The 24,690-nt window shown below is 52.4% G+C and overlaps 2 protein-coding genes across 3 annotated transcripts; one reads left to right on the plus strand and one right to left on the minus strand.

Annotated features, from left to right (window-relative positions):
• Window positions 1-1,613: 1,613 nt before the first annotated feature.
• Window positions 1,614-7,876, plus strand: LOC141973411 (myogenesis-regulating glycosidase-like). Its single transcript, XM_074931950.1, has 3 exons — window positions 1,614-1,730; window positions 4,639-4,720; window positions 5,368-7,876. Exon 3 carries the CDS (start codon window positions 5,499-5,501, stop codon window positions 7,593-7,595), a length of 2,097 nt encoding a protein of 698 aa, XP_074788051.1. The 5' UTR covers window positions 1,614-1,730; window positions 4,639-4,720; window positions 5,368-5,498; the 3' UTR covers window positions 7,596-7,876.
• Window positions 7,877-10,687: 2,811 nt separating this feature from the next.
• On the minus strand, window positions 10,688-24,496 carry LOC141973293 (myogenesis-regulating glycosidase-like). Of its 2 annotated transcripts, none has more exons than XM_074931686.1 (2): window positions 24,405-24,496; window positions 10,688-17,112 (listed from the first exon to the last, which is right to left on the minus strand). In XM_074931686.1, the coding sequence occupies exon 2, from the start codon at window positions 16,978-16,980 to the stop codon at window positions 14,944-14,946; it is 2,037 nt and encodes a 678-aa protein (XP_074787787.1). In that variant the 5' UTR covers window positions 16,981-17,112; window positions 24,405-24,496; the 3' UTR covers window positions 10,688-14,943. The 2 variants fall into 2 exon arrangements, with proteins under 2 accessions (XP_074787787.1, XP_074787785.1); XM_074931684.1 differs by lacking the exon at window positions 24,405-24,496 and adding an exon at window positions 21,504-21,610.
• Window positions 24,497-24,690: the final 194 nt, after the last annotated feature.

Here is a 24,690-nt window from a genome sequence, read left to right on the forward strand (position 1 = left end):
CAACACAGCAGCTGGGAGAGCAAGTGGAGACAACTATTTCACCAGTCTAAAATCCATAGGATGATCAGGAAAAGCACAGCCTTCCATTAGGCTTTCACTCCAACCTTGGAGCCAGCAAGACTCTGTATGACACTGGGGACATCAGCAGGCATCTTAAAATCTGAGCTCAGTCCTGTACCCTCAGTGCCACCCCAGGACAGGAATGGCAAAGCCTGCACTGGGTGCCTGGGGTGAGGAGGGCTGAGTCTCTGGGGGGGCTCTCCAGTTGTTCAGTATTTTACGGATTAAATCTTCCCCTCTCCCTGGGTAACCTCCTTCAGGCAAAGTGCAAATGCTCAATAGCTTTCTTTACAGCTGTCTGGCCTTTTGCAGGTTCTTCCTTCTGGGTGCCTAGTTCAAAGTGCTTGTGAAAGGCTCAGCTTCAACCATGTGGGGTAATTTCTGAAAAAACAGGGAAGTATCTCTTACCTATGACCAGGCTGAGTTTCAGTAGTAAAACCCCTATCACATCCATCTGGCTGCTGGCTGGCACGAATCATGACTGATTCCTCCATCCACATCTGCTTTGAAGATGGGATTTCATCGCACTGGTCAAAGCTGGGTAAGTGGTGAGGCAAGCCAAGGGGTCTGAGCCTAAGGGGGAGAAAGCCCAGCTCAGAACCAGGTCGCTTCCAGGCTTATTCCTTCACCTGGCATAAGCCCAGCTCACAGACTTCATTCAGAGCAGCCTGAGATGAAAGCACCCTTTTTTCCCCCCCATTTTCCTATATTTCCACTGTGCCCCAACCTGCTCACATGATTACAGCTGCAGCACATGATCTTTTTCACCTTGCCTGTTGCTTTGCTTATCACTCCTTGCTTGGTTTGCTTCTTCATCAGGGGAAGGCACCTCAGAAACTCCCTGGTTCTCACAAGCATTGATCCTGATGCAACAGGGTCTGACGCGCTCTGTGCTGCCCAGGGGATGGTGCCCGATGACCAGTCACCCCACAGCCGTGGGACAATCCTGGCAACACTCCCTGAGTTTCATCCTGGGCCACTGGCTCGGCAGATGGAGCTGCTGCCCAAGGATTCGAGCAGAGCGGCTCTCGGCGTGCAGCAGGATGCTGTGGCCACTACTTACAGCTTGGAGCAGCAGCGCACGGGTACTGTGTGCGGGCTCAAGAGTCAGAGAGAGCCCTGAAACGGGGAAAAAGTTGATTTTGCAAGTTTGACTTCTTTTTTTGTTTGTTTGTTTGTTTTTTGTTTTTTCTGCCAGCTTGGGAAGGAAGAGTTTGTGTAATAGGACAGGTGTGGGACTTTCCACTGCCTGCTTCTATAGTAACTAGGACTGAAAGACCTATGCACTAAACTCCCCTTTATTCCCAGTAGCGAGAGACTGGGATCCTCTGGATAAGGAAAAAAAAGAAGGTAATATTTCTGCTCTAGTCCTGAGCTGGACTTGCATGGCTCCAGGGGGCTTACAGCACTGTCAGTCTTGCATGGGATTACCAGCTTTGCAAGCAGCACTTTGTACAGGCAAAAGCCAGCAGAGTCTGTACAGCCACCTTCATGCTGAGATGAGCTAAAAACTCCTCCAGGCATCAGGAACAATGGAGAGCAGTGTGGAGACCCCCAGATCAGCGTGGCTGCCAGAAATAAGCCTGCACAGAGCAGTCTGGTATGAGTGAGCTGGTCTCTCCATGCTGCTGGTACATCCCTGCAGGATACAGCCACAAGCCTCCTGGCAGGTTGGACTCTGCTTCTTTCTGGCGTAGGGTTAATATGAACCAAACTGCTGTTTCAGCCCAAGAACCCAGGGAAGATCCCCAGGGGCCAAGGGTCGAGGCGGTGAGGCCAGCCATCACTGTTGCCCTTGCTAGAGCTATCAGGAATTGTTCAAAGCCCAGAGCTGGGGTGAGGGGTACACACAGAGCTGTGGCTAATATCCTCCCTGCTTTGGGACACAAGGGTGCTTTTCCCCCAGGAGGAGCAGGATCCTGCACCACTTTGCAGAAGGAACTCTGGCTGCGTCCCTCCTCGGCCACCTCCTTGGGTTGCTCTAGGTGCTCCCTAAATGCTGGGTGTTGCTGGTGGGGATACTGGTGCCCCTGCATGCACCACATGAGCTGCAGACTAGGCAATGTCACTTCACCCTCTGCATCCATCCCCCAGCCACTTCCCCCTTGTGTTAAGCCTTCTTGGCTTTGTAGCTAATCTGTGGCAGCTCATGTGATAACCTTGGCTCTCCCTTGCTCCTCCTCTTTGGCTGCAGCGATAGCAGTTACCTCTTTTCTCATGTCATCTATATGCAGAAAAAGTGGTGAGCAATTCTCCCTGGGGCCCTTTTAGCAATAAATCCCCCATAAGACGCCTGTGTGTGCCAGGCTGCTATGGGAAATGAGAGCTGATGGGAACTGCTTTCTGCTTTGGGTGTGTTTTCTGTTAAAAAAATCCCATTTGAAACAGTCTAAAAGGGCTTGGTAAATGATTAATAAGTTCTTGCAGAGTTTGACAGGGCAATAGATTGTTTATGACCATGGTACAGCTACCTATGGTGCTTTCTGCTAGAACATGTTGTATACTCTCCCTCTGAGCACCTGATAGCAACTCCTAAGTGTCTGATAACCTGTTATAAAAGGAATTTTAATATAGAAAGCTATTTAAAGACAGGATTGTTTCCTGATGGGTTATTTGACAAGTGATGCTGTCTGTGCACCAGCAGGCAGGTAAACACATTGGAAAGGCAAAAGTCTAAGGATTAAGGAACCACACAGCTTGGACCTGAACCGAGGCCTGACAAACTTGTGCCACATGTATCAAGAGGTCAAGGGGGTTGCTGGGGATAGATTTGGTCTGGAGAAAGGAGGCTCTGAGGGTAGGTGCACAAAGGGGTTTAGGGTTGCAGCTGCCCTTCGAGCTGGCTGACATGTGTTTCATCACTCAGAACCCTTGCTTAGCTCCTGTTTAAGAGGGTCTAAAGTCCCAGCTCATTTTCTGCATGTCACGGTGCTGGATAGGTCAATGTTTAATCAGTGCATGCTAAGGGCTGCTAAGATCCTTGGAGTGAGCAATCCCAGCTCACTTCGGAGAAAGGGCTGGGGGACTGATGAGGCCAGATCCATTTGGGACGATAAAACAGTGCCTGCATCCCTGGGGCATCTGACTTTTGGAGAGCTATGGGAGCATTCAGCCCATCCTTGCTTGGAAGCAGTTGCACTTTGCGTGGGTTAATTAAGTACTCACCAGTCACTGGAGCAGAGAGGCTCTGCAAGGACCAGTTAAATATTCATGGGGAAGGAACACTGTGATGACATAACCCCATGGATGGAGCAAGGAAAAGGTTGGACCTGGGCTTTGGGTCACCTATGTGTACCCTTTGGCAGGACCCTTCTCATCACTCTGAGCAGGCTGTCTGCTAAGCCAGTAGATGTTTAATGCTTCCATAAGACATAAGCCTTGAAGGGCAGGAGTTAGCAGCTTCAGAGACTCCCTTACCCTGACAAGATCTGTCCTGGGAATCCCAGTTTCATCCTGCTTTGCCTCCAGAAGTGCCAGCGCTTGCTCTTCTCTCTGACCACCCACATCTCACCTCTCTTCTGTGAGGGGCAGGGCTGGGGTACCAGTGCAGCACCCTGCCACATCACAGGAGGGAGGAAAACCCAAAAGGCACTGGGGAAAGGACAGCTTGGCCTAGGAACCTTGACTCCCTTGTATACCATCTTCCTGCCACTGATCTTCTGCCCCTGTGGAAGTTGAGGGATTTCAAGCAGCAATTGTCTGGGAGAGAAGTTACTGGATAGAAAGCTGGGAATCTTCCCACACATCCTTTATTCTTGCAGAGATTTTGGAGTCCTGATGGCCCTGTGGGGTTTGTTTTTTTTTTTTTTTAATGTGTTGTTTAATATTAAAAAAAAAAAAAAAAAAAAAAAGCAGAAGTCCTGGAAAACCTATTTCCCTCTCCCTTTCCTTTACTTGTTTGTTCACCCTTGAAAACGGCTGGGCTCATCTTAAAGGAGAGTCCTGTCTCCAGGCTGGCTGGGAGAGCAAAAGGACGAAGCAAGGAGGAAAACTCTGAAGGCAGCAACTGAGGACTGACCCAGCACATAAAAACATCTTCAAAGCAAAGAGGTTGTTTTTGCAAAAACACCAGGGTTTTGCTGGAAACCCCCTGAGCTGGAGCCTCAAAGTCATGTCAGGAGCGAGGCCAGCAGCGGGGAGGCTGCCAGGTCTCAACACTTTGGGGCTGGCAGAGTGCCCAAGCGTGTGTGTAACCAAACCTGCTCCCCAAAACCATCTCTGTCCTGGCTCACCAGCTCTTTGGGACAGCAGCAACTTTTCTTATCTCATCCCCCAACCTGGCCAGGGCTTTCCCAGGACCACTTTAATCCACTCCAGCAATTTTTCTTGGCAAAGCCTTGCTCACCCTAAGAACACATTATAAAAACTGACTGAGCAGCTCATTGGGTGGTTGGGAGGCTGCTGCAATCGATCCCAAATGTGGTGACCTCTGGTATTTTTAATGACTCCCTGGGCAGCTTATCATCTCTGTATACTTAGATACTGATGTCATGGTGGCACGGGTAAATACACCCAGCATGTGTTGCTGGGCACAGCTTGGATGAACAAGCTGGTTCTTTTTTCCTCCTCTCTATGCAGACTGCTCCTGAAAATTTTCATCCTGTCGGAACACACAGATGCCAGGACTCAGTGAGGAAAGCTGGGAGCCCAGTTGCACAGAGTGAGTTGCCTCGAGCTACCTGCCTCAGTTTCCCATGCCATCTGAAGGGCTCTGCCTAGCCACCCCAGAGCAGTGCAGTGCTGGCCACAAAGGGTGTGCATTCCCAAGTCCCCATGTCCCCATACAACTTGGGGAAGGAGCAAAATGCAGGGAGATAAAACATCACTTGCCAGCTGCATCCCTTGGGGTAGTGGGGAACAGAAGTCAGAGGCTGGACATTTCAGCACAAAACTTCTCTGCCTGCACTTGATGCAGAGAACTTGTGGACAGGCAGGGAAATCCATCAGGGTATATAATTATGTAAGAACAGATCAGCTTGTGATGGCCAACTTGTATGCTCAGGTACCAGCCCCTTTCACTGGCCCCATTCCGCTCCAGGCTCTGGCCTGACTTTCATCCCTTTGCCCTTGCTCTGCGGGACGCAGTGAGGCTGCAGCCAAGAGAGGGTCATGGGAAAACTGGCACAGCCCCGCTCCTAAAAAGCTCAGCCCAGCTGCCAGTGAACAGGCTGCCACCACACAGAGCAAAGCAAGCCAGAGCCGCTAGGCCAGGGGGGCTGCAAGGCTGCAAAGTGCAGGAGGGGAGCTACGGCTCTGAGCAAAATTGTTTATTTGGTGTTTATAACCCTCTGTTTCATGAAATAACAGTGCAGGTGTGAGTGGCCGGACATTGGAAAGGAGACAGTGAGTGTTTTCATGCAGCATCTTGGATATTCTGTTCACCAGCTGGAAAAAAAGCAGCAAAGTTTCTAACCAGGTGTTGACACTTCAGAGGAGTCATGGACAGTCTGATTACCTACCGCGTGAGAAAACATGGAAACACTCAAAAAGGGGATGCCAAAGAAATGTGTTTGCCTGGAAATGTCACGCCGGTGAAGCAGAAGCCCTCCAAGGAGCTGAGGCCCATGCTCGGGGCCATCTTGCTGGGCCTCATCCTGTTCATTGCCGCGGTGGTGGCCTGGTGCTACTACACGGTGTCCCTGCGGAAGGCAGAGAGGCTCAAGACGGAGCTGATGGACCTGCGGGCGGACGGCTTTGTCATCAGGAACCAGCATGGGGAGGTGGTGTTCCGGCTGGCCTTCCGCTCGGGCAGCCTCGACCTGGAGTCGTGCTCCAAGGAGGGTGAGATTTTGAGCTGCACGCGGTCGGGCAGGGGGCCGCTCAACTTCTTCATCCAGACGGTGAAGCCCAAGGACACGGTGATGTGCTACCGTGTGCGCTGGGAGGAGCTGGCGGCCGGCCCGGCGGTGGAGCACACCATGTTCTGGGAGGACGCCCACTGGTACGGGGGCTCGGAGATGAGCACCCAGCACTGGCCCATCCGCCTGGCTGGCTACCAAGAGCCCGTGCCCTACGTGACAAGTGACGTCTACTCCTTCCGTGACAGCTTTGGTGGCATCCTGGAGCGCTACTGGCTCTCCTCCAAGGCGGCGGCCATCAAGATCAACGACTCCGTGCCCTTCCACCTGGGCTTCAATGCCACCGAACGCACCCTCTTCTTTCAGGCCCGCTACAAGGACTCGCCCTACAAGCCGCCACCGGGGCAGCAGCCCTTCCCCGAGCTCAGCTACCGGGTCTGCGTGGGCTCCGACGTCACCTCCATCCATAAGTACATGGTGCGCAGGTACTTCAACAAGCCCTCCAAGATCCCTGCTGAGAACGCCTTCCGATACCCCATCTGGTCCACCTGGGCCCTTTACAAAAAAGATATCAACCAGGATAAAGTTCTGGATTTTGCAGGAAACATTAAGAAGAATGGTTTCAACTGCAGCCATATTGAAATTGATGACATGTACACACAAGCCTACGGGGACTTTGACTTTGACCCTGCCAAGTTCCCCAACGTGACGGAGATGTTTGCAAAATTGAGGGAAGATGGGTTTAAGGTCACCCTGTGGATTCATCCTTTTATACACACAGATTCCTTCAATTTTGGGGTGGGAATCGAGCGTCAGCTTTTCATCAAGGAGCCGTCAGGGCGGCTGCCAGCCATGGTGGAGTGGTGGAATGGTATCGGGGCCATCCTGGACTTCACCAACCCAGCAGCCCGCGACTGGTTCCAGAGCCACCTGCGCCAGCTTCGACACAAGTACGGCATCTCGTCCTTCAAATTTGATGTGGGTGAGACCAGTTACCTACCCAAGCAGTTCAGCACCTTCCGCCCACTCTCGGACCCCAGCATCTGGTCACGACGCTACACAGAGATGGCCATCCCCTTCTACGAGCTGGCTGAGGTGCGGGTGGGCTACCAGTCACAGAACATCTCCTGCTTCTTCCGCATCATTGACCGTGACTCCGTCTGGGGCTATGAGCTCGGCCTCAAGTCCCTCATCCCCACAGTGCTCACCATCAGTATGCTGGGGTACCCATTTGTACTTCCAGACATGATTGGAGGAAACTTCCTCCCCAACAAGACAGATGGGGCAGTGGAGATCCCCGACCGGGAGCTGTACGTGCGGTGGCTGGAGCTGTCAGCCTTCATGCCCTCCATGCAGTTCTCCATCCCACCCTGGCTCTATGACAAGGAGGTGGTGGAGATTGCGCAGAAGTTCACGGAGCTCCACGAGTCGCTGGTGGCCCCACTGCTGCTGGAGCTGGCTGGGGAGGTCACCGACACGGGAGACCCCATCATCCGGCCCATCTGGTGGATCTCGCCCCGCGACGAGGCCACTCACAGGATCGACTCCCAGTTCCTCATTGGGGACACCCTCATGGTGGCACCTGTCCTGGAGATGGGCAAGCAGGAGCGTGATGTCTACCTGCCAGCGGGCAAGTGGCGCAGCTACAAGGGGGAGTTGTTTGAGAAGACCCCGGTGCTGCTCACGGACTATCCCATTGACCTCGATGAAGTTGCCTATTTCCTCTGGGTTTCCTAACAGGCTCCTCCATCAGCTGTGCAGTGATCTCTGGGATTAATGAATCAATGACTTTAATGACCTGGGAATTTTAATAGTTTTTGAAGTAGAACTACTTCAGTATGAAATTTGAAGGAAACACTGTGACCTCTGTTTTGCGTGGCAATGCTGTAGAATAACTTACATCTTAAAATATATTGAATGTCTGTCTTTGTTATTGTGGTATGACAAATACAATGTATAGAAACAGTCCCTGCTCATAATCTTCTCCTAGCAAGAAATGCCATTCACGCTTCTTGTTTATAAAGGAAATTATATGTACTCCTTTGTTACCCAGTTTCACAGATTATCCCTTGATATAATTATGATTTAATTTACTTAGTTAAGGGGAAAATTGCAGCAGAGTACTTTTTTTTTTTTTTCAAAAACCAGTCTGTGATTATTTTGAAGAGGAAGGCACCCAATTTTCAGCCTGTACATCAGATGGGTGCTGATGGGGAATTAAGAGGAGTTTGCATTTCCCATGCATGGCCTGAGCTAGCTGAGTAAGGAGAAAGAAATCATAGCACTTGCTAATGCTGTGGCAACTGTTTTCTCCCTTTTACTGGAAGAAATTATTGAGATCCATGTCCATGTTGTGGATTCAGCCAAGCCTGTGAGCATGTGGTGAAACCTCACATCAGACAAGATTAAAACCTAGCACTGAGTCAAGCATGGGTTAGGATCTAATAGGATCCATGTGTGTTTTGGGACCACACAGAGCCAAAGGATACAATCTGTCAGGTCCTGGGAGAGGACTCAGCCATCGTCCTCCTCAGGGAGTTCAGGCAATTAACAAACAAGCCCAAGTGCCTCAGTTTCCCCATGGAAAGTGTTCTCCCATGCCACCACTTATGTTGATGGAAATCCTTGTCCATGAGCCAACATCCTTCTGCCCATGGAGGTAACTTCTCCTGGGTGAAAGCATCTCAGCAGCACCTGCAGGCTTGGGGTGGGCAGGCCGGCTGTGAAATGCTCTCCACTCTTGTTCCAACCTTCCCTGTTTTCAAGCAAAGAGCAGTTTAAAGGTGACATGAGTGAGCGGTTTAGGAGAGTCCTGGGGTCTCTGGGCTGCAATGCGCCTTTGGCTGCAATGCACCAAAGTGAGAAAATGATTCCTTTGCTGATCCCAGCAAAGGCACTTGGGAGGTAAATCTGGGTGCGGCCCCAAGGCAAGAGAAAGCTCCTTTCTTCAGGGGTTTGCCCCAGTGCTGATCCATATAAAAGGTAAACAGGGACTGGATAGAGCTGGTTTGGTGCTCAGGTGAGGCAGTCCTCAAACTGGCTCAGACCCCCGTTACGCATCAGTGGGTCTGTTATGCCACAGGGATGCTGCATGATCATGGCACAAGAGCAGTGCCAAGTGAGATGACTCAGAACGTGTTCTAAATGTCCCTGAAAGTAGTTCGAGCTTCAGTAATGCTGTCGGTGGTGTGGTGATGGAGACGGAAAACCCTGCTTTAATCTAGGGACATGAAAAGGAAAGCAATGCTCAGTCTGGCAGTGTTTAGTGTTAACAGATCGTCTCTGGGTCTTTACCATGGGCTTTCTCCCACTGCAGGATGAAGGTTTCCACCAGTGTATCTTCCCCCGGGACAACAAGGCATTTGTGAAAGCTTTCTCTCTTGGTCGCTGCTTTGAATCCCTGAGGGATCCCTGGCAGCTGGGCTTGGAGCAACCAGAGGGTCCCAGGGGGCCCCAGCAAAATTCCCCTGGTGTTTGTTGCAGCAAGACACAAGCTTTCTGGAAAGCTGATGCCCACAGTGCTGGGGAGAAGTGGGAGAGCCATGCTCCAGCCCCCTCATAGCACACCTCTGCCCCTGTAATCAGTGTGCTCTGTATGCACATGCATGGCTCTGCCGTCCGCCTGCACCACAGGCTGCGGGGGAGAAAAAGCATCGCGGAAACTTTCTGCAAACTCTGGGGATGATTGCGAGCTGCCTGAACCTGTTTGGCTGCAAAAATCTCTCCCCCAAACCCCCATCCCTTCCCAGTTTTCCCCCCAGTGCCTTTCCCTGCTGCCCAGCTGAGCTGCAGGGAGTCATGAGGGACCAATGCCAGAGGCATCCTGTGAGCAGGTGGCACCATGGCTGCTTCTCCACACCCTCCGGCCATGCCAGGGCTGTGCTCTGCCAGAAGGACATCTTGTTTGCCTTGCTAAGCTTCAGTTCTGATTGGTTTATTGCACTCCCGGTGCCAAGCAAGAGTTGTTTGCTGTAGGTGCTGGTGACACAGGACTCTCCCCCAGCCCATCACTCACACCAGGCTGCCTGTTTTTTGTAGGGGGAGTTTATTTCCCTTAATCTTTGATGATTGCTGAAGCTAAAAAACACCCAGCCCTACTGGCACACAAGAATAATAAAATAAATAAAAATCCCTGCTTTTCTCTCCTTGGACGCTGAGATTTTGCATCAGCCCAGACCATCTTTATGGCTCTCCTGACATGAGGGATCTGCAAGCTGGCAGTTCCTGCCTGGCTCAAGATGAGATGCAATTGAGGAGATCTTTTTTTTTTCCTGAGGCTGCCAGCCTGGCCACGTGTCCAAAGGGACTCTGCTGCTGTCAGCTTGTCCTTTCACCATGGTTCTCCCCCGCCTTAGGCTCTGCTTTCCTGCCTATTGTTTTTTTCTTACTTTTAATAAAAGCTGTGATTTTGGGCAGGGATGGACATGCTCCTAGCAGAGACCGCATGGACCAGAGCCGCTGCTCTGCTATCACCCATAGGCACCTCCTTGAAATCCAGTTTGAAGTTAATTGGGCTTTTGCCGTGGCCCCGCTGGGGTCTGGACTTTGCCATTAACACTTCTCCCCATGCTGTACACAGGACTGCCACTTAGCTGGACCCAGCACAGAGTAGACAACACTCACTGTCCCCAGGTCCTGGGTGAGCCTCACACACTCTCCCTGGGAGGATGCAAACTCAAACCCAAACCCATCGATTCCTGGGAGGGCTCCTAGATTATTGAGGATTTGCTGCAAGACTGAAAATGCTGCAATCTGCCAACCTCCAGCCAGTGCCAGCTTCCATCTGCCATGTGGGCCTCAGCCAAGTGTATGGATGCTGCTTGCACTCAAGGAAGAAGGCAAAGCGTTGGGAAAATGTCTTTTATTGCAAAAGGAGCAAATCGAAGTCCCTCTCATTCCTCAAGCCAAGCTGCATGTGTTGGCCAGTGCTAATGACGCCTGGGTGGCACAAGGCAGGCTGTGGTTTGTACAGTAACAATGAAAAGGTTTGGAAAAACATCGTGTGGGGCAAAGCAGGCAGCGTGGGGCAAGGCAGGCTCCTAATGAGTTTCACATGCTCCATTTCTTGCACTCCCATAGCCACAAACTTCTATTACATCCCCGTCCTGGCCATCAGTGCCATCTGGAAAGTGGATCCCCAGGGGCAGTGAGGACAGCCAGGGCCCTGACAGACTTTCTGAGTGCCCAAGGAGAGGGGGGATGTAGAGCAGGCTCTTCTCCTTCAGTGCCGTCAAACCGTCCTGAAGCACGTGTCCTCAGAGAGCAGCGTGGACCAGACCCCCCACAGTTGGTGTTGATGGGCCTTTTTTGGATGAATGTCAGTGAAAATAGGAGCATGATGGTCTAGTCCTCACCCCTGGGGGCGGATGCAAGATCGGGGTTCACCTGGACATGATCTTCTCCAGGCCAGCCCTAAGGCACAGCTATTCACTTTTTTGTTGGGACCCAAGGGAGGGTGATCCATGATCTGGTGGGTCATCTCCATATCCCTGTCTCCTGCCACCACTGCAAATACAAGAGTGGGGTGGCTGTCAGTGTGTCCCTTTAAAATATACATCAAAGCTGCAGGCTGCAAGCTTTAAATAAACCAACAATCTCAACTCTGATTTCAGTGAAGTCTAGGGTGAAAAAAGCCTCAAATCTGCCTGAACCACCAGCCCCATGTCTTGGTAGAGATGGACATTGTTAAACTTCCTTTTGTTTTCCAAAATTTTATATCAATCAAGGTGATTCATGTTACAGTTCTGTCTTCATTACAATTAAGAATTAGAAAAGTGGTTAAAAACAAACCCACCAGCATTACAGTTCAATGTAGGACGGTGTGTGCAAACACAAGCATCCAGAAAACCCGATACATGACAGTGCAAGCTTCAAAATTCAATCACATGGGCATCACGCTGACCTGCTGCTCGTCAGCTGCACTCTGCTGTGGGCTGTGGTAGGAAAGGCTGAATCCAACTCCCAAACCTATTTTGGGACTTTTCCTTGGCTGAGTCGAACGAAACCCTGCATTGGCCAGTGACCCATGGTGTAAATCAGAGAAATCTCACTAGTGTGACACACTAATGTGTCACACACCAAGGTGTCTGTGCACAGAGTGCCTGTGGTCTGTGAGGTCCTAGAGATCCTTGCGTCCTGCAGCACTACAGCATAGTGTTAGAAATAGTATTTTTGGTAAAAAGTTGGATGGAAAGGGCACCTAGAAGACTGTAAGATAGCTTGAGGCAGCACTGATGAGCCTGTTCCCAACATGCAGGGAAGGCTTGGTGCTACGGACCCACAGAAAGTCACCCATATGGACCCGTTCTTCAGCATCATCCCTTTTGTCCTCCCAACAGCTTTAACATTCTCCTAGCTGGAGCACTGAATAGCCACAACCATTTATGCCCTAACTACAGCATTTAGAAAAATAAGGGTACTCTATTCATATAGTTAAATAAAAAGATAATTAAAACTTTGATAATAAAATCCTTTTCTTTTGAGGGGAGGGGAAGGAAGAAAGTGTGTCTAATGGAGAATTTCTGCCATGACCTTCCTGACAGCACCTGAAACCACTGTGAGGAGACTGAAGGCACTCAGCCGGCTGTTCCCATAATTTTAATAATAAAGAGACACTAACAGGCATGCTGTGTTTCTCTTCATGTAGCCTCACCCCTTACTAGTGAGGGATATGATGAGTGGCACAGCAGAGACGGGGGGGGGGGGGGAGAAGACATGTGACATCTCCTGGTCATGCTGGGATCCTTCCCATGAAGTCCTGTGCCAAGGATCTCACTTCTTCACTGGCAGCTGAGTCACACAGCAACATCTCCTCCACCCAGTGACTCCCATGCCAAGGGAGGACAAGTATTTCACAAGCAAAGGTTGAAATGGAAGAGCTGGAGACACTCAAAGCATAGCCTTTATGCATTTCTGAGGCTGGAGAAGCCCTCTCTGCACCCTGTCCTCCTTGCAGGCTGTGGTCAGACTCATCTCCAGGAGCTTGTCACCTTCACCTCCACCCTCCAGTCCAAGGGCCAAACCCTGCCAATGCCCTGATGACTGATGCTGGGGCTCCAGGATTAACTGCTTGACAGAGGGTGTCTCTAACTTGTAACATAATCACTATTTGCCCTGGTGGCAGGGAACAAACCTGAGTTGTTCATAGTTAAAAGCCACAAGAAACAGGCTTTGGGACACGTTTGTGGTCTAGCTGGGCAGGGACCTATAGGGCTCCCCTGCATCTCATTTTGAGGCTGAAACATCAAATTACATAGGGCAGATTAGACTTTAAGGGATGCTCCAAAAAGTCCATCAAACTGAACTTTCTCACTTCCTTCCTAACTGTGAAAGCACTTCAGCTTTTGCCCCAAACACCTAAATTTCTACCCCTGGACCCCATCGCAACCCTCAGGTTAAGTACATCTCTTTTCCTATCTCCTGCAAAACCCAGTGGCAGGAGATAGACTTTGAGAAAGATCCTCACTGGCATCCAACCCTACTCAAAACACAGCACCTACCTGGGTGGCAGACTCATGCTGGACCCACTCTCAGTCCTGACACAATCCCATGGGAAACCCTGCAGATGCTGAGCTCTCCTTGGCTGGCTGTACCCCGGGCAGGGTGCCCCAAACCTTTCCAGCCAATGCAGCTCAATTCTGCAGAAGCTCATTAAAAATTCAAGGGCAGAAACACGCTCCCAACCAGGGCACAGCCGGGAATGTCCTGCCCTGGGGAGGAAGGCTGCCAGACTTCAATCCTGTTTGCTCTGTCTCGGAGTGGAGATTGCCCACAGCTCTCTGTAAATAAATCTTCCTGTACAAAACCAAAATGGGAAAGCTGGGAAAGAAGCATCTCTGCAGCTCCATCCCAGCTGCCTGTGTACCCTCCAGAAGCCTCTGACAGCAACCCTACCTCCAGCACCACAAACACTGCCCCTATTTCTCCCAGGGAGAGAGGTGGGCTGCTTCAGAAAAACTCTCAACAAAATCATCACCTCTAACTGCGACCTGAGATGGAGATGGGTATTAGCCTAATTTCATGGTAGATGAGAACATTTCCGCGGGTGCAGTGAGAACACCCGCTGGCACAGACCCATCAGTGCAAAAGCCGGTGTTTTCCACCCACCAGCAAGCCGGCTAGCAGCAAACGTCACTGTCAATCCAAGACGCGTGCCACTCGCGGGAACTGGCTGTTCCCAGGAAAGCGCCACACATACTTTTTGAGAACAGCTTTGCTCCAGGCAGTCCTTCTGCTAGCAACAAACCTGAAAGCTCATCTGTCCTTAAAAACCAGAAGGATTATTATCAGGAGGATAATCATGTAACAAAGCAAGGCCATAACTGCTTTAAGAAGACTAATGGGGCATGCTGGTATGGACGGTGCTGCTCAAGGAAAGGCAGTGTCGACACCCAAGGCAAAAGACACAGGCAAGAGGCTTGCAGCAGGTGTTAAGGAGGTGGGATACTGCTGCCCCAGCAAGCAATATGCAGCCCATAGAGTTAAAACACCTGCTCATCACTCGGGTAACCTGGCCTGCCTGGTACCCAGGAAAGCAGGAGCATGAGGCAATGGTTAGTCCAGTGCCATACTAGGCCAAAGGGGGAATAAAATGTGATGTATATATATCCTCAGTTTGTTTCCTGCTCTTAAAAAAGTCCTTTTAAATATATTTGCCATATTATAAAACTGATGGCAGGCTGTGCTGTAGCAAGCCTCCCACATCACACACCCCCATGCCCAGCACCGGGTCTTCCCACGAGACCAGAAACGCTCCTATTGACACTAACCAACCTCCACCTCTTGAAATCCTTGGGAACTGAAACAGTACTGGGTTTATTGCGTGTCTGCAGACAGACTGACAACTGCTTTCTGACCTACACAGAAAAAATTCTGCCTACAGTAACCCAAATGGAGTCTCCTACTTGCCCCAAATTAAAAAAAATATCAAGACCCCTCCAAATAAAAAAAAAATCCCCAAGGAGAGTGAAGTCTATTTAAGTACCTTCCTCAGCCCCAGTCTAAAATAAAATGTGCAAATAGAATTATTATTTGTTACAAAGTCCTAGATAAGGCATGGTTATCCCAAAGCTGATGGAGGAGCCTATTAGGAAACCCAGAGGAAATAGGCAACTTCATCGAGGTCAACGGGATAGTCCGTGAGCAGCACCGGGGTCTTCTCAAACAACTCCCCCTTGTAGCTGCGCCACTTGCCCGCTGGCAGGTAGACATCACGCTCCTGCTTGCCCATCTCCAGGACAGGTGCCACCATGAGGGTGTCCCCAATGAGGAACTGGGAGTCGATCCTGTGAGTGGCCTCGTCGCGGGGCGAGATCCACCAGATGGGCCGGATGATGGGGTCTCCCGTGTCGGTGACCTCCCCAGCCAGCTCCAGCAGCAGTGGGGCCACCAGCGACTCGTGGAGCTCCGTGAACTTCTGCGCAATCTCCACCACCTCCTTGTCATAGAGCCAGGGTGGGATGGAGAACTGCATGGAGGGCATGAAGGCTGACAGCTCCAGCCACCGCACGTACAGCTCCCGGTCGGGGATCTCCACCGCCCCATCTGTCTTGTTGGGGAAAAAATTTCCCCCAATCATGTCAGCAGATATGAAGGGGTACCCCAGCATACTGATGGTGAGCACTGTGGGGATGAGGGACTTGAGGCCGAGCTCATAGCCCCAGACGGAGTCACGGTCAATGATGCGGAAGAAGCAGGAGATGTTCTGTGACTGGTAGCCCACCCGCACCTCAGCCAGCTCGTAGAAGGGGATGGCCATCTCTGTGTAGCGTCGTGACCAGATGCTGGGGTCCGAGAGTGGGCGGAAGGTGCTGAACTGCTTGGGTAGGTAACTGGTCTCACCCGCATCAAATTTGAAGGACGAGATGCCGTACTTGTGTCGAAGCTGGCGCAGGTGGCTCTGGAACCAGTCGCGGGCTGCTGGGTTGGTGAAGTCCAGGATGGCCCCGATACCGTTCCACCACTCCACCATGGCTGGCAGCCGCCCTGATGGCTCCTTGATGAAAAGCTGACGCTCGATTCCCACCCCAAAATTGGAGGAATTGTAGTTTATGAAAGGGTGAGTCCACAGGGTGACCTTAAACCCATCTTCCCTCAATTTTGCAAACATCTCCGTCACGTTGGGGAACTTGGCAGGGTCAAAGTCAAAGTCCCCGTAGGCTTGTGTGTACATGTCATCAATTTCAATGTGGCTGCAGTTGAAACGGTACTTCTTGATCTTTTCGGCAAATCGCAAGAGTTTATCCTGGTCAATGTTGTTCTTGTAAAGGGCCCAGGTGGACCAGATGGGGTATCGGAAGGCGTTCTCAGCAGGGATCTTGGAGGGCTTGTTGAAGTACCTGCGCACCATGTACTTATGGATGGAGGTGACGTCGGAGCCCACGCAGACCCGGTAGCTGAGCTCGGGGAAGGGCTGCTGCCCCGGTGGCGGCTTGTAGGGCGAGTCCTTGTAGCGGGCCTGAAAGAAGAGGGTGCGTTCGGTGGCATTGAAGCCCAGGTGGAAGGGCACGGAGTCGTTGATCTTGATGGCCGCCGCCTTGGAGGAGAGCCAGTAGCGCTCCAGGATGCCACCAAAGCTGTCACGGAAGGAGTAGACGTCACTTGTCACGTAGGGCACGGGCTCTTGGTAGCCGGCCAGGCGGATGGGCCAGTGCTGGGTGCTCATCTCCGAGCCCCCGTACCAGTGGGCGTCCTCCCAGAACATGGTGTGCTCCACCGCCGGGCCGGCCGCCAGCTCCTCCCAGCGCACGCGGTAGCACATCACCGTGTCCTTGGGCTTCACCGTCTGGATGAAGAAGTTGAGCGGCCCCCTGCCCGACCGCGTGCAGCTCAAAATCTCACCCTCCTTGGAGCACGACTCCAGGTCGAGGCTGCCCGAGCGGAAGGCCAGCCGGAACACCACCTCCCCATGCTGGTTCCTGATGACGAAGCCGTCCGCCCGCAGGTCCATCAGCTCCGTCTTGAGCCTCTCTGCCTTCCGCAGGGACACCGTGTAGTAGCACCAGGCCACCACCGCGGCAATGAACAGGATGAGGCCCAGCAAGATGGCCCCGAGCATGGGCCTCAGCTCCTTGGAGGGCTTCTGCTTCACCGGCGTGAAATTCTCAGGCAGGAAGGTGTACATGGTGCTGTTTTCTCTAGAGGTTTTTGCAGAGGAATGGGAAGGAAGATCTCTTTGTGGCAAGCCTGGAGCTCTCAGAAGAAAATGGACTGTTAGGAGAGTTCCCACCTCCACCGAGTCCCAGAGCACCCATCTCTGAAAAAGAAGGGGATATAAATAGTCTCAGAAGAACCTCTGAATCAAGGGACTGCTTGTCACCCATTTTCCTTCTCAATTTCAATAGCTCCTCCCAGCCCCCCCTGCCAGGCTGCGACGTGCCAGGTGCTGTACGCTGAGTACCAGTCACCATCTCCAATTACCCCGGGCAGAGAACACGTGCGAGAACAGCCTGAGCTCCATGTGGAGAACGACCCCAGGGCAATAATGTCCAAATCATTGCCATAATTAATTATTTTGTGGGGAAGACTTTCAGTGAGGCATGAGAGGAGACTGGGAGGGGTTAGGATTAGCCTGAGCAGGAGCTAGATCAGCCCACTGACTATCTTTAAGGGACAGGGCTAACTAAGAGCCATAAAAGACACCATGTAATTAATTCCAGTCAGCCACTCCTAATTTTAATCAAACTGGCTCCCTGACAGATTTAACTCAGTTCATCCACAGCACTGTCCCTTTGCCGTCCCCAGCTGCTCCAGCCAGGCGATGCTTTGCAGCAAATGTGGGTAAAACCCTGCTTCTCTGCAGCTCCCGGACAGCCAAACAGGGTTGGGGTACTGGTGGTTTTGAGGGGGCCTGTGGAGGTGCACTGTTCAGCAAACAATGGTTGGGGGATGTGTGCGCTAGCAGCCCCGAGCGGGAAGAGAGCAGCTCGCCCCTGCCATGCACGCAGACCCCTGTAACAGCTCCATTTGGGAGTAAAGCTAATTTTGTTGGGAGTGAGTGGAGCAGGACCTCCAAAGGGCTACTCCTCCATCTGGCATGGCTCTGGGCTGTGTTTCGGCTCCATCCCTCTCCCCTGTGAGGCCCCAGGGAAGCGGGCTCTGCCAGGAGCCTAATGGCTTTTCCTTGGCCACGGGCTGGCTGGGCTTGGCCAAGCACAGCGCCGGGGATCCAGAGGGGAAAAGTAAAGTAAGGACACGGGAGAGCAAGAAACAAACCCAGCCGCAGGAGGAGCAGGTGTAGGAGGGGAGCTGCAGAGTCACAGACCAGCTGGCCAGTACCTGCCTAGCACCAGCAAACCACCTCCTCCCGAAGCCCTGGGGGCTGTAAGCCTGTGGGATCCAGGCAAACTGGGGGGAAAAAAATCCCTCTTTTTCATCACAAATGAAACTGGTTGCAGCAATTCACTCTAAAGTGGCTGGGTTTCTTTTTTTTTTTTAAAAAAAAATGAAGAAAAAGATCCAGAAAGAAACATGGAAGCCCCTCCCTGCCACAGGTGCAACAAGCCAGAGCACATTTTCCTCTGTATCTCGAACAGCTTTTTCTCCCCAAAACAGGACACGTGAAGTGGAAAGTGGTCCTGAGCCACCTAAACCCTGCTGTGGCAGTACAGGGAGGCCCAGGTGTAAAGCCAGAGCAGCATCTGTGCACAGGCTCAACAAAACGTGCAGCATTTTCGATTCATCTTCAAGCATGTCTTGGGCCAGACCTTGCAGCTGGGGGAACTTTTTCATTGCCGGCTTTGTCATTTTAACCTTCCCATGGGAGCCAGTAACTTTCTAGGCTGCCAGTTGCTTTAAATGGGATTACAGTGGCATTAGGAAGCGATTAGCCTGAATGGGTGATAGGTTTAGCTAAACGACCTGTCCAGTGGCCAAGTACCACAGAGCCCTCACCCGCCGCGGGGAGCTCTGGCACAGGATGGGGGCAGCTCCAACCACCCCAGCTGTCACCCGGGGCCCGATCCTGCCCCCCAGAAGAGGAACAGAGCCCTCACTCACCTGCAGGTGTGATGCAAGGCCAGCTGAGCCCAGCAGAAATTGGGTAATAAAGGCAGGGAGGAGATGGTGGTGGGAAGATGTATTTGGCATAAACCTTCATCCCCTCTATCAACCCCTCCTTGGCTTTAGGGTGAACCAGAAGCAGTGCAGGATTGTACTGGGGATGGAAGGGAGGAATGTTTGCAGAAGGCTCTCATTCAAAACCATCACAGCTGAGTGAAGCCACAAGTGGCAGAATGCTTCTGGAAATACAGACCAATATGCTGAGCCCCAGTGAGCTCCCTCCCTTTCAGCACTGGGAATTTCTGGGATGCCTGAGAAGGAGATGCAAATACCTGTCACTACCAGAGGCATGCCTGTGTCTCTCGTGTAATTTATCTGGGGACTGCAAAGATCAAGGGCAGGGGGAAATAACATGCAGCCTCCACCAAGCAGGACTTGCAAATTATTTGGAAAATAATTTTTTTAAGTTTCTGTTTTCTGAAAAAAAGAGAATATAAATGGTGTTTTCTTTCCCAGCTCTCATTTAGGATTTTAAGCCCAAGAAATGGCCAATAGTGCTGCTGTGAGAAAAGCCACCTCCTCACTCCATGTAAAATTGACAGCAGCTTCCAGGGCTTTAGGGAGTTTCTGGATTTTCATCTCCCTTACAGGAGGCCGGTTTATTATTTATGAACTACTTCGAAGCTGCTCTATTTTTAGGCTGTTTCTTTCTTTTCCCTCCATGGGTTGGAGCTCATGACATACATGAATGAGCCATCACTGCCACTGCCAGTAGAGAAAGAAAGTATTTTTTAAGAAAGGTTTTGCAGCCTTTTGTGGCCCTTGGATACTGATCTGCCTCAGAGGGATGTGCAAGCTGTGCATTCAAGCTAGTGGATTTAATCCTGCTCTGGTTGCTCTGGCTGGGCCAGGATCAAACTCCTGTGGCTGCCCTGGGCTGATGGACGTCACCCACTCAGGTACTACTCCAATAAAAATGCTGAGAAGGGTGTTTGCAGGCCATTGCCCAGCACACCAATGGGCCAGGGAGGTCTCTGAAAGCAGGATCTCATGCTCATGCTGTGCCTGTCTGGCTCTTCCATTTTTTTTTGTCCTGGTAACAAAATGTACATTCTCGAGTCAGTGATTTGGCTCTGTCCCAGATTAGAGTTAAGTCTCCCAAGCACCCCAGAGACGCCTGCCACCTCACACACACAAGCCGCAGCCTGTAAAGGTGCCTGCTCATGCAAAGCCTGTTTCAATATGTTTTTTTAAATCCAAAGTTGTTATTTTGCTCCAAGATGACATTGCGGTGACCTTTATTTCCTCAAAAAAAAAAAAGAAAACATGAAGGCAGGGTGTCAAAGCCAAACAGCATGCTTGCAGTTTGTTGTGCTGGAGCTTCCCAGATGACCCATAACAAAGCTTTTTCTTCCTGTTCTGTGGAAACAGAGAGTTGCCTTGCCTCAACTCGAGATGAAAGCAAAACATCTGAGCAGGACACACTTTATGGAGTAAAAATAAAAATCCATTTTTTGACTGCTTCTATTTTTACCAACATCACCTCTAACCACGGGCTGCGAGACCCACAGCACCACTAACCCCAGCAACTTTGCAATTAGGACATCCGTTTAAAGAGGGTCAATAACATTTAACTGGTCCCTATTGCCCTGGCAGGGTCAGGTCTGAACCACAATGGGGGTCGTGCGGGGGACATGGACCCATTTCCCACAGGAATGCCAGGAAACCCTCCTGTCCAGTGCAAAGTGCTGCTGCCTCCTCCCCAAACATCTTGGCAGGAGTTGAGCTAAGGAAACGCCGCGTATTTCACAGGGAGGCATCTCCAACCCCATAAAAAAGCAGGGAATTAGGATGGCAAATTAAGGGGGAAATTACTTCTCTGCAAAACAACTGTGGAGGAGCAAAAAGACTCCCTCTGCAATCCCCTGTGGGGGACCAGCCCTGCCACAGAGACTTTGCAAACCTAAGATGAAGGACAAGCAAACCCTTCCTGGGGATTTAATTTCCCTTGGAGGAGTCTGCAGCAGCACTGGAGTTCTCTGTAGGGATTTCTGGAGTCATAAAGAGTGAAATCACCATTCCAGATACTTGGTGCTGATGGGAGTGGGTGGGACAGGCAGGGGCACCCTGCGGCAGCACTGACACGGGGTGCAGAGCTGCTCCCCGCACACCTCGGCCTCCCATGGACCAGAGGTGCCAATTCCTCCCCCAGCCCTGCAGAGCCACCCACAAGGACCCCCCATCACCGCACTGGATCACCCTGGGGTCCTGGGTTTATCTCAGCAGTGCACAAGCCACCCTGGGGTTAACGGGGGTGGCAGAGACCCCTGGCCCCCGAGCCAGGGCAGCAACTCTGCCTCAGCAGGACAGGGGGTGCACGGTGCCTCTGTCCCAGGGGACCTCTGCCTTCACTGTCACCACCACGGTCACAGCAGGGACTGACACGCTGCCTGGCCCAAGGGGCTCAGCAAAGGCTGCAGTGGGTGTGGGTCTCTGCATCTCTCCTGCAATGTGGCAGACGCTTGCTGCTGGGGCTGCTGCCTCTGTGGCAAGGCAGCAAATTCCGCACCGTGCCTGGCTGTCAGGTGTGGACATCCCTGGCCAGGAGGTAGCTCATCCCACCAGGGACATGGTGCCGCTACTTACCTGTCCACCACCTCCCGGCGATCCCTGCCCGCCGCCTGGCTCCCCCACAGATGGCTTTTTAAGCACATGAAAAATAAGCACTGCTACATCTCCACGACCCCAACAGCTTGTTCCTCTCCAACACACAGGGGTGTTTCGGGGCTACGAGCTGGCTGTGCCCCGAGCAGCGTCTGTCCGCAGGCAGGAGGAGGGGACCCAGCGTGTCACCGGCGTGTTTTCGCAGGCACCGTGACGGATGCGTGAGCAGCCAGCCCTCCGGCCGGGGTGTGCTGAGCCAGCGGCGCCCGGCCAAGAGGCGGCTGTCGTGGGCATCGCGGCGGCATGAAGGGTGTGCGCTTTGCCAAGCCTCGGCTCCCGGAGTCGCGGGATTTGGCATCTCACCCCCCTGCCAGGCGAGCAGGAAGGGCTGGCGAAAGCTCGTCCCCTCCTGCATTTGCAGGCTGTCCAGAGTCAAAAAATAAAATAAAAACCAACCCAGGGTTTGTTTATGTTTTGTTTTGTTTTTCTTCCCCAACTCTTGGATTTTAAGCAGAGTCATGATTCAGCAGAGTAACAAGGCTGCCTTGAGCAAAAAGAAACAAGCATTCCTGCTGCTGCTGGCTGGTTCATAAGTCACAATTAAACAGCACCGGGCACCCAGAAGATAAACCCCAAATCTGAGGGGGCCACGTGAATAGAGTGCATCTGCCAAGTGCAGACACGCTGTCAGCACCTTGCTCTGTCTGCAAGAGCAGACAGGAGATTTGAATCTGCAGCATTAGCTCTGCCCAGTCTTAAATATTTTTACCTATATTGTAGGGATCATCACTTTACACCCCAGTTGTGTCCCTTAAATCTGCCACTGTCAAGTGATGCTCCAAACCCATTTAGACACCTTATCCAGTGTCTGACCATGAATATAAAAAACGCCACTGGGAGTCAATTCTGGCAGCAGATGACTTAATATTTAACACCCCTGACAATTCCCCCTTTACAACATTGTCCTTCTTTGTTCTTCACCCTGTGCTAATTAGCTAAATGAAGTTTTAATAAGCTGGATTTTCACTTTAACCCTGCACACCACTTGTGGTGCTGCAAGCTCATGACTAACCAATGACCAAGGGCTCTCACTTTCCCCTGCCTGGAGGCATATCACAGCACCTGAATTTGCCTGAGCCACAAAGATTTTTGGAGACTTTAAAACAAAGTGAGCTCTCCTGGTCCACTTGTATCAAAGTGCACTGGACACATGGGAAAGAAAGCTCCAGTGCTCTCCCTTCGAGGACACCTCTATATCCATCTTGGAGATGTTCAGCAGCCCCTGGGGGAGCAGAAGGCAGCCTGGCCCCGAGGCCACTGTCCATGGGTAACCCAGAGCCCAGCAGCCAGCTCCTCAGCACCTGGGGGGCCAGCAGCTCTTGAAGAGGCATCCACTAAAACCACCCAGCTCATGCCCAATGACGGCAAAAGCAAAACACCAAATGTAAGTAGTTCCACATGCCAGCACACTGGAGTGATATAAATCTCTGCCCAAAGAAAGAAATGAGAATGACAACTGCAATAATTAAATCGTTCCCACTGAAGGAGCCAGCACCAGGGTGGGACATGGCCCAGCGGGGCTGGTCCAGCGGGCAGGCTGGGCCCTGGTGTGAGGCATCAGCCTGCTATTAACTTATTTCATTTGCCACACGTGCCATACAAGACACATGGCCATAAAGATTTTGGTGACTTTGATGCTGTCTTTTGGTCCCCCAGCCCAATTCCTGCTGACAGAAGATGTGCTGCACCTGCCATCCTATAACTCCAACAGTGTCTCTCCCCAGTGCCCCCATGGGTGTTGATCTCACTCCTGCCCATCTCCATCCTCCAAGACAAACTGCCCCACAGCAGGACCCAGTGCTCTGTTTTGCCCCCATAAATTCTTTCTTAAAGGAGCTGATTCATCACTTTGGGAGCACTCAACATTTTGTACGCTGAGTCTTGCTGAAACCTGAGCCCACCCCAACACCCAAGTGCTACAATGCGATATGGTGAAGAAACGGAAACCTAAGCACATCCCTCTGGCACAGCCCCTGCGATTTTCCAGACACTGAGTCACCATGAAACTCCAGGTGCTGGGAGCTCCAGAGAGCGGCAGATGGCTCATGGAGCTGGGCTGGCGATTCAGGACTCTGAATTTCCATCTGCATCCAACACCTAACAATGTTTGGGCCAAATGCAATCATCATCAATACCTTAAAGGGCTCCCTGGCAGCTCTTCCATGTGCAGATCTAGCCATGCAGACACAGCTCCCTGACCCTCATTCCCTGCTGGGCCTGCTGTGTCTGCTGTGCCGCAGGCACGCTTTAAGCATCACGAGTATCCCAGCAGGGAGAGGGAAAAGAGAATGAAGGATCTGTGCTTTCTAGAACAGCTTTGGCCACTTGTCGCCACCGCTGGCACTTGCTGATGGAGGGGCTGTCCCAGAAACCACTCCAAGCCCAACCCAGTACATTGCACAATGCGCTGCCTAAAACCATCTGCTTCAAGTTTTCACTGCCAAACATCTGTCTAGAGGCAAAAGTTGAAGCTGCACCTTGCAAGTGGAGCCGGGGACGCGCCTCTGGGCTCTCTTAATCTTCTCCGGGCGGCAAGCGCAAGGAAAAATTATGCGGCCCCTACACGGCGGAGCGCGCAAGGCTTGCACCCCAAGGTCAGGGTGCAGGATTGCACCGACACCCCGCTCCCCGCGGGCCTTTCCGAGCCTGACCCTGCTGCCGGCTGCAGCCTGGGGGCTGCGGGACCGGGCACCCCCTCCCCAGCCCCGCGCACCCCGCACCCGGTCACCCGCCACTCCCCATGCCGGGGAGGGACGCCCCAAACCTGCCCCGGGGGCTGCTCCATCCTCCCCCGGAGGGCAGCCCCGGGAGCGGCAAACTTACCGGCGGCGCCGGGCCATGGCTGAGCTCTGCCCCGCACCGGGGACGGGGCGGTGCGGACCGGGGCTGAGCGCTGCCGCCCGCCCGCAGCGGTTCCGGGGTTGGGCGCCTCCCCGCCGCCCCGCCCCGGCTCCGGCCCCGGCCCGGCCCCCCCCGGCCCGCTCCCCGCTGGGAGATGTAGTTCGGCCCCCGCCGCTCCCACGACGGCAGCGGCACCAGCCCCGGGGGGTTGGAGTCGCTGGGGTGCCCGGGGGTACTTGCGGGGGGTGGTGGGGGGGTGGTGGTGTGC

The sequence above is a fragment of the Athene noctua genome, chromosome Z (genome assembly GCF_965140245.1).
Source record: "Athene noctua chromosome Z, bAthNoc1.hap1.1, whole genome shotgun sequence".
Classification (NCBI taxonomy): Eukaryota; Metazoa; Chordata; class Aves; order Strigiformes; family Strigidae; genus Athene; species Athene noctua.

Coding starts and splice junctions, on each gene's coding strand:
- LOC141973293 (XM_074931686.1), bottom strand. CDS start 16,980: ATGTACACCTTCCTGCCTGAGAATTTCACGCCGGTGAAGCAGAAGCCC.
- LOC141973411 (XM_074931950.1), top strand. CDS start 5,499: ATGGACAGTCTGATTACCTACCGCGTGAGAAAACATGGAAACACTCAA.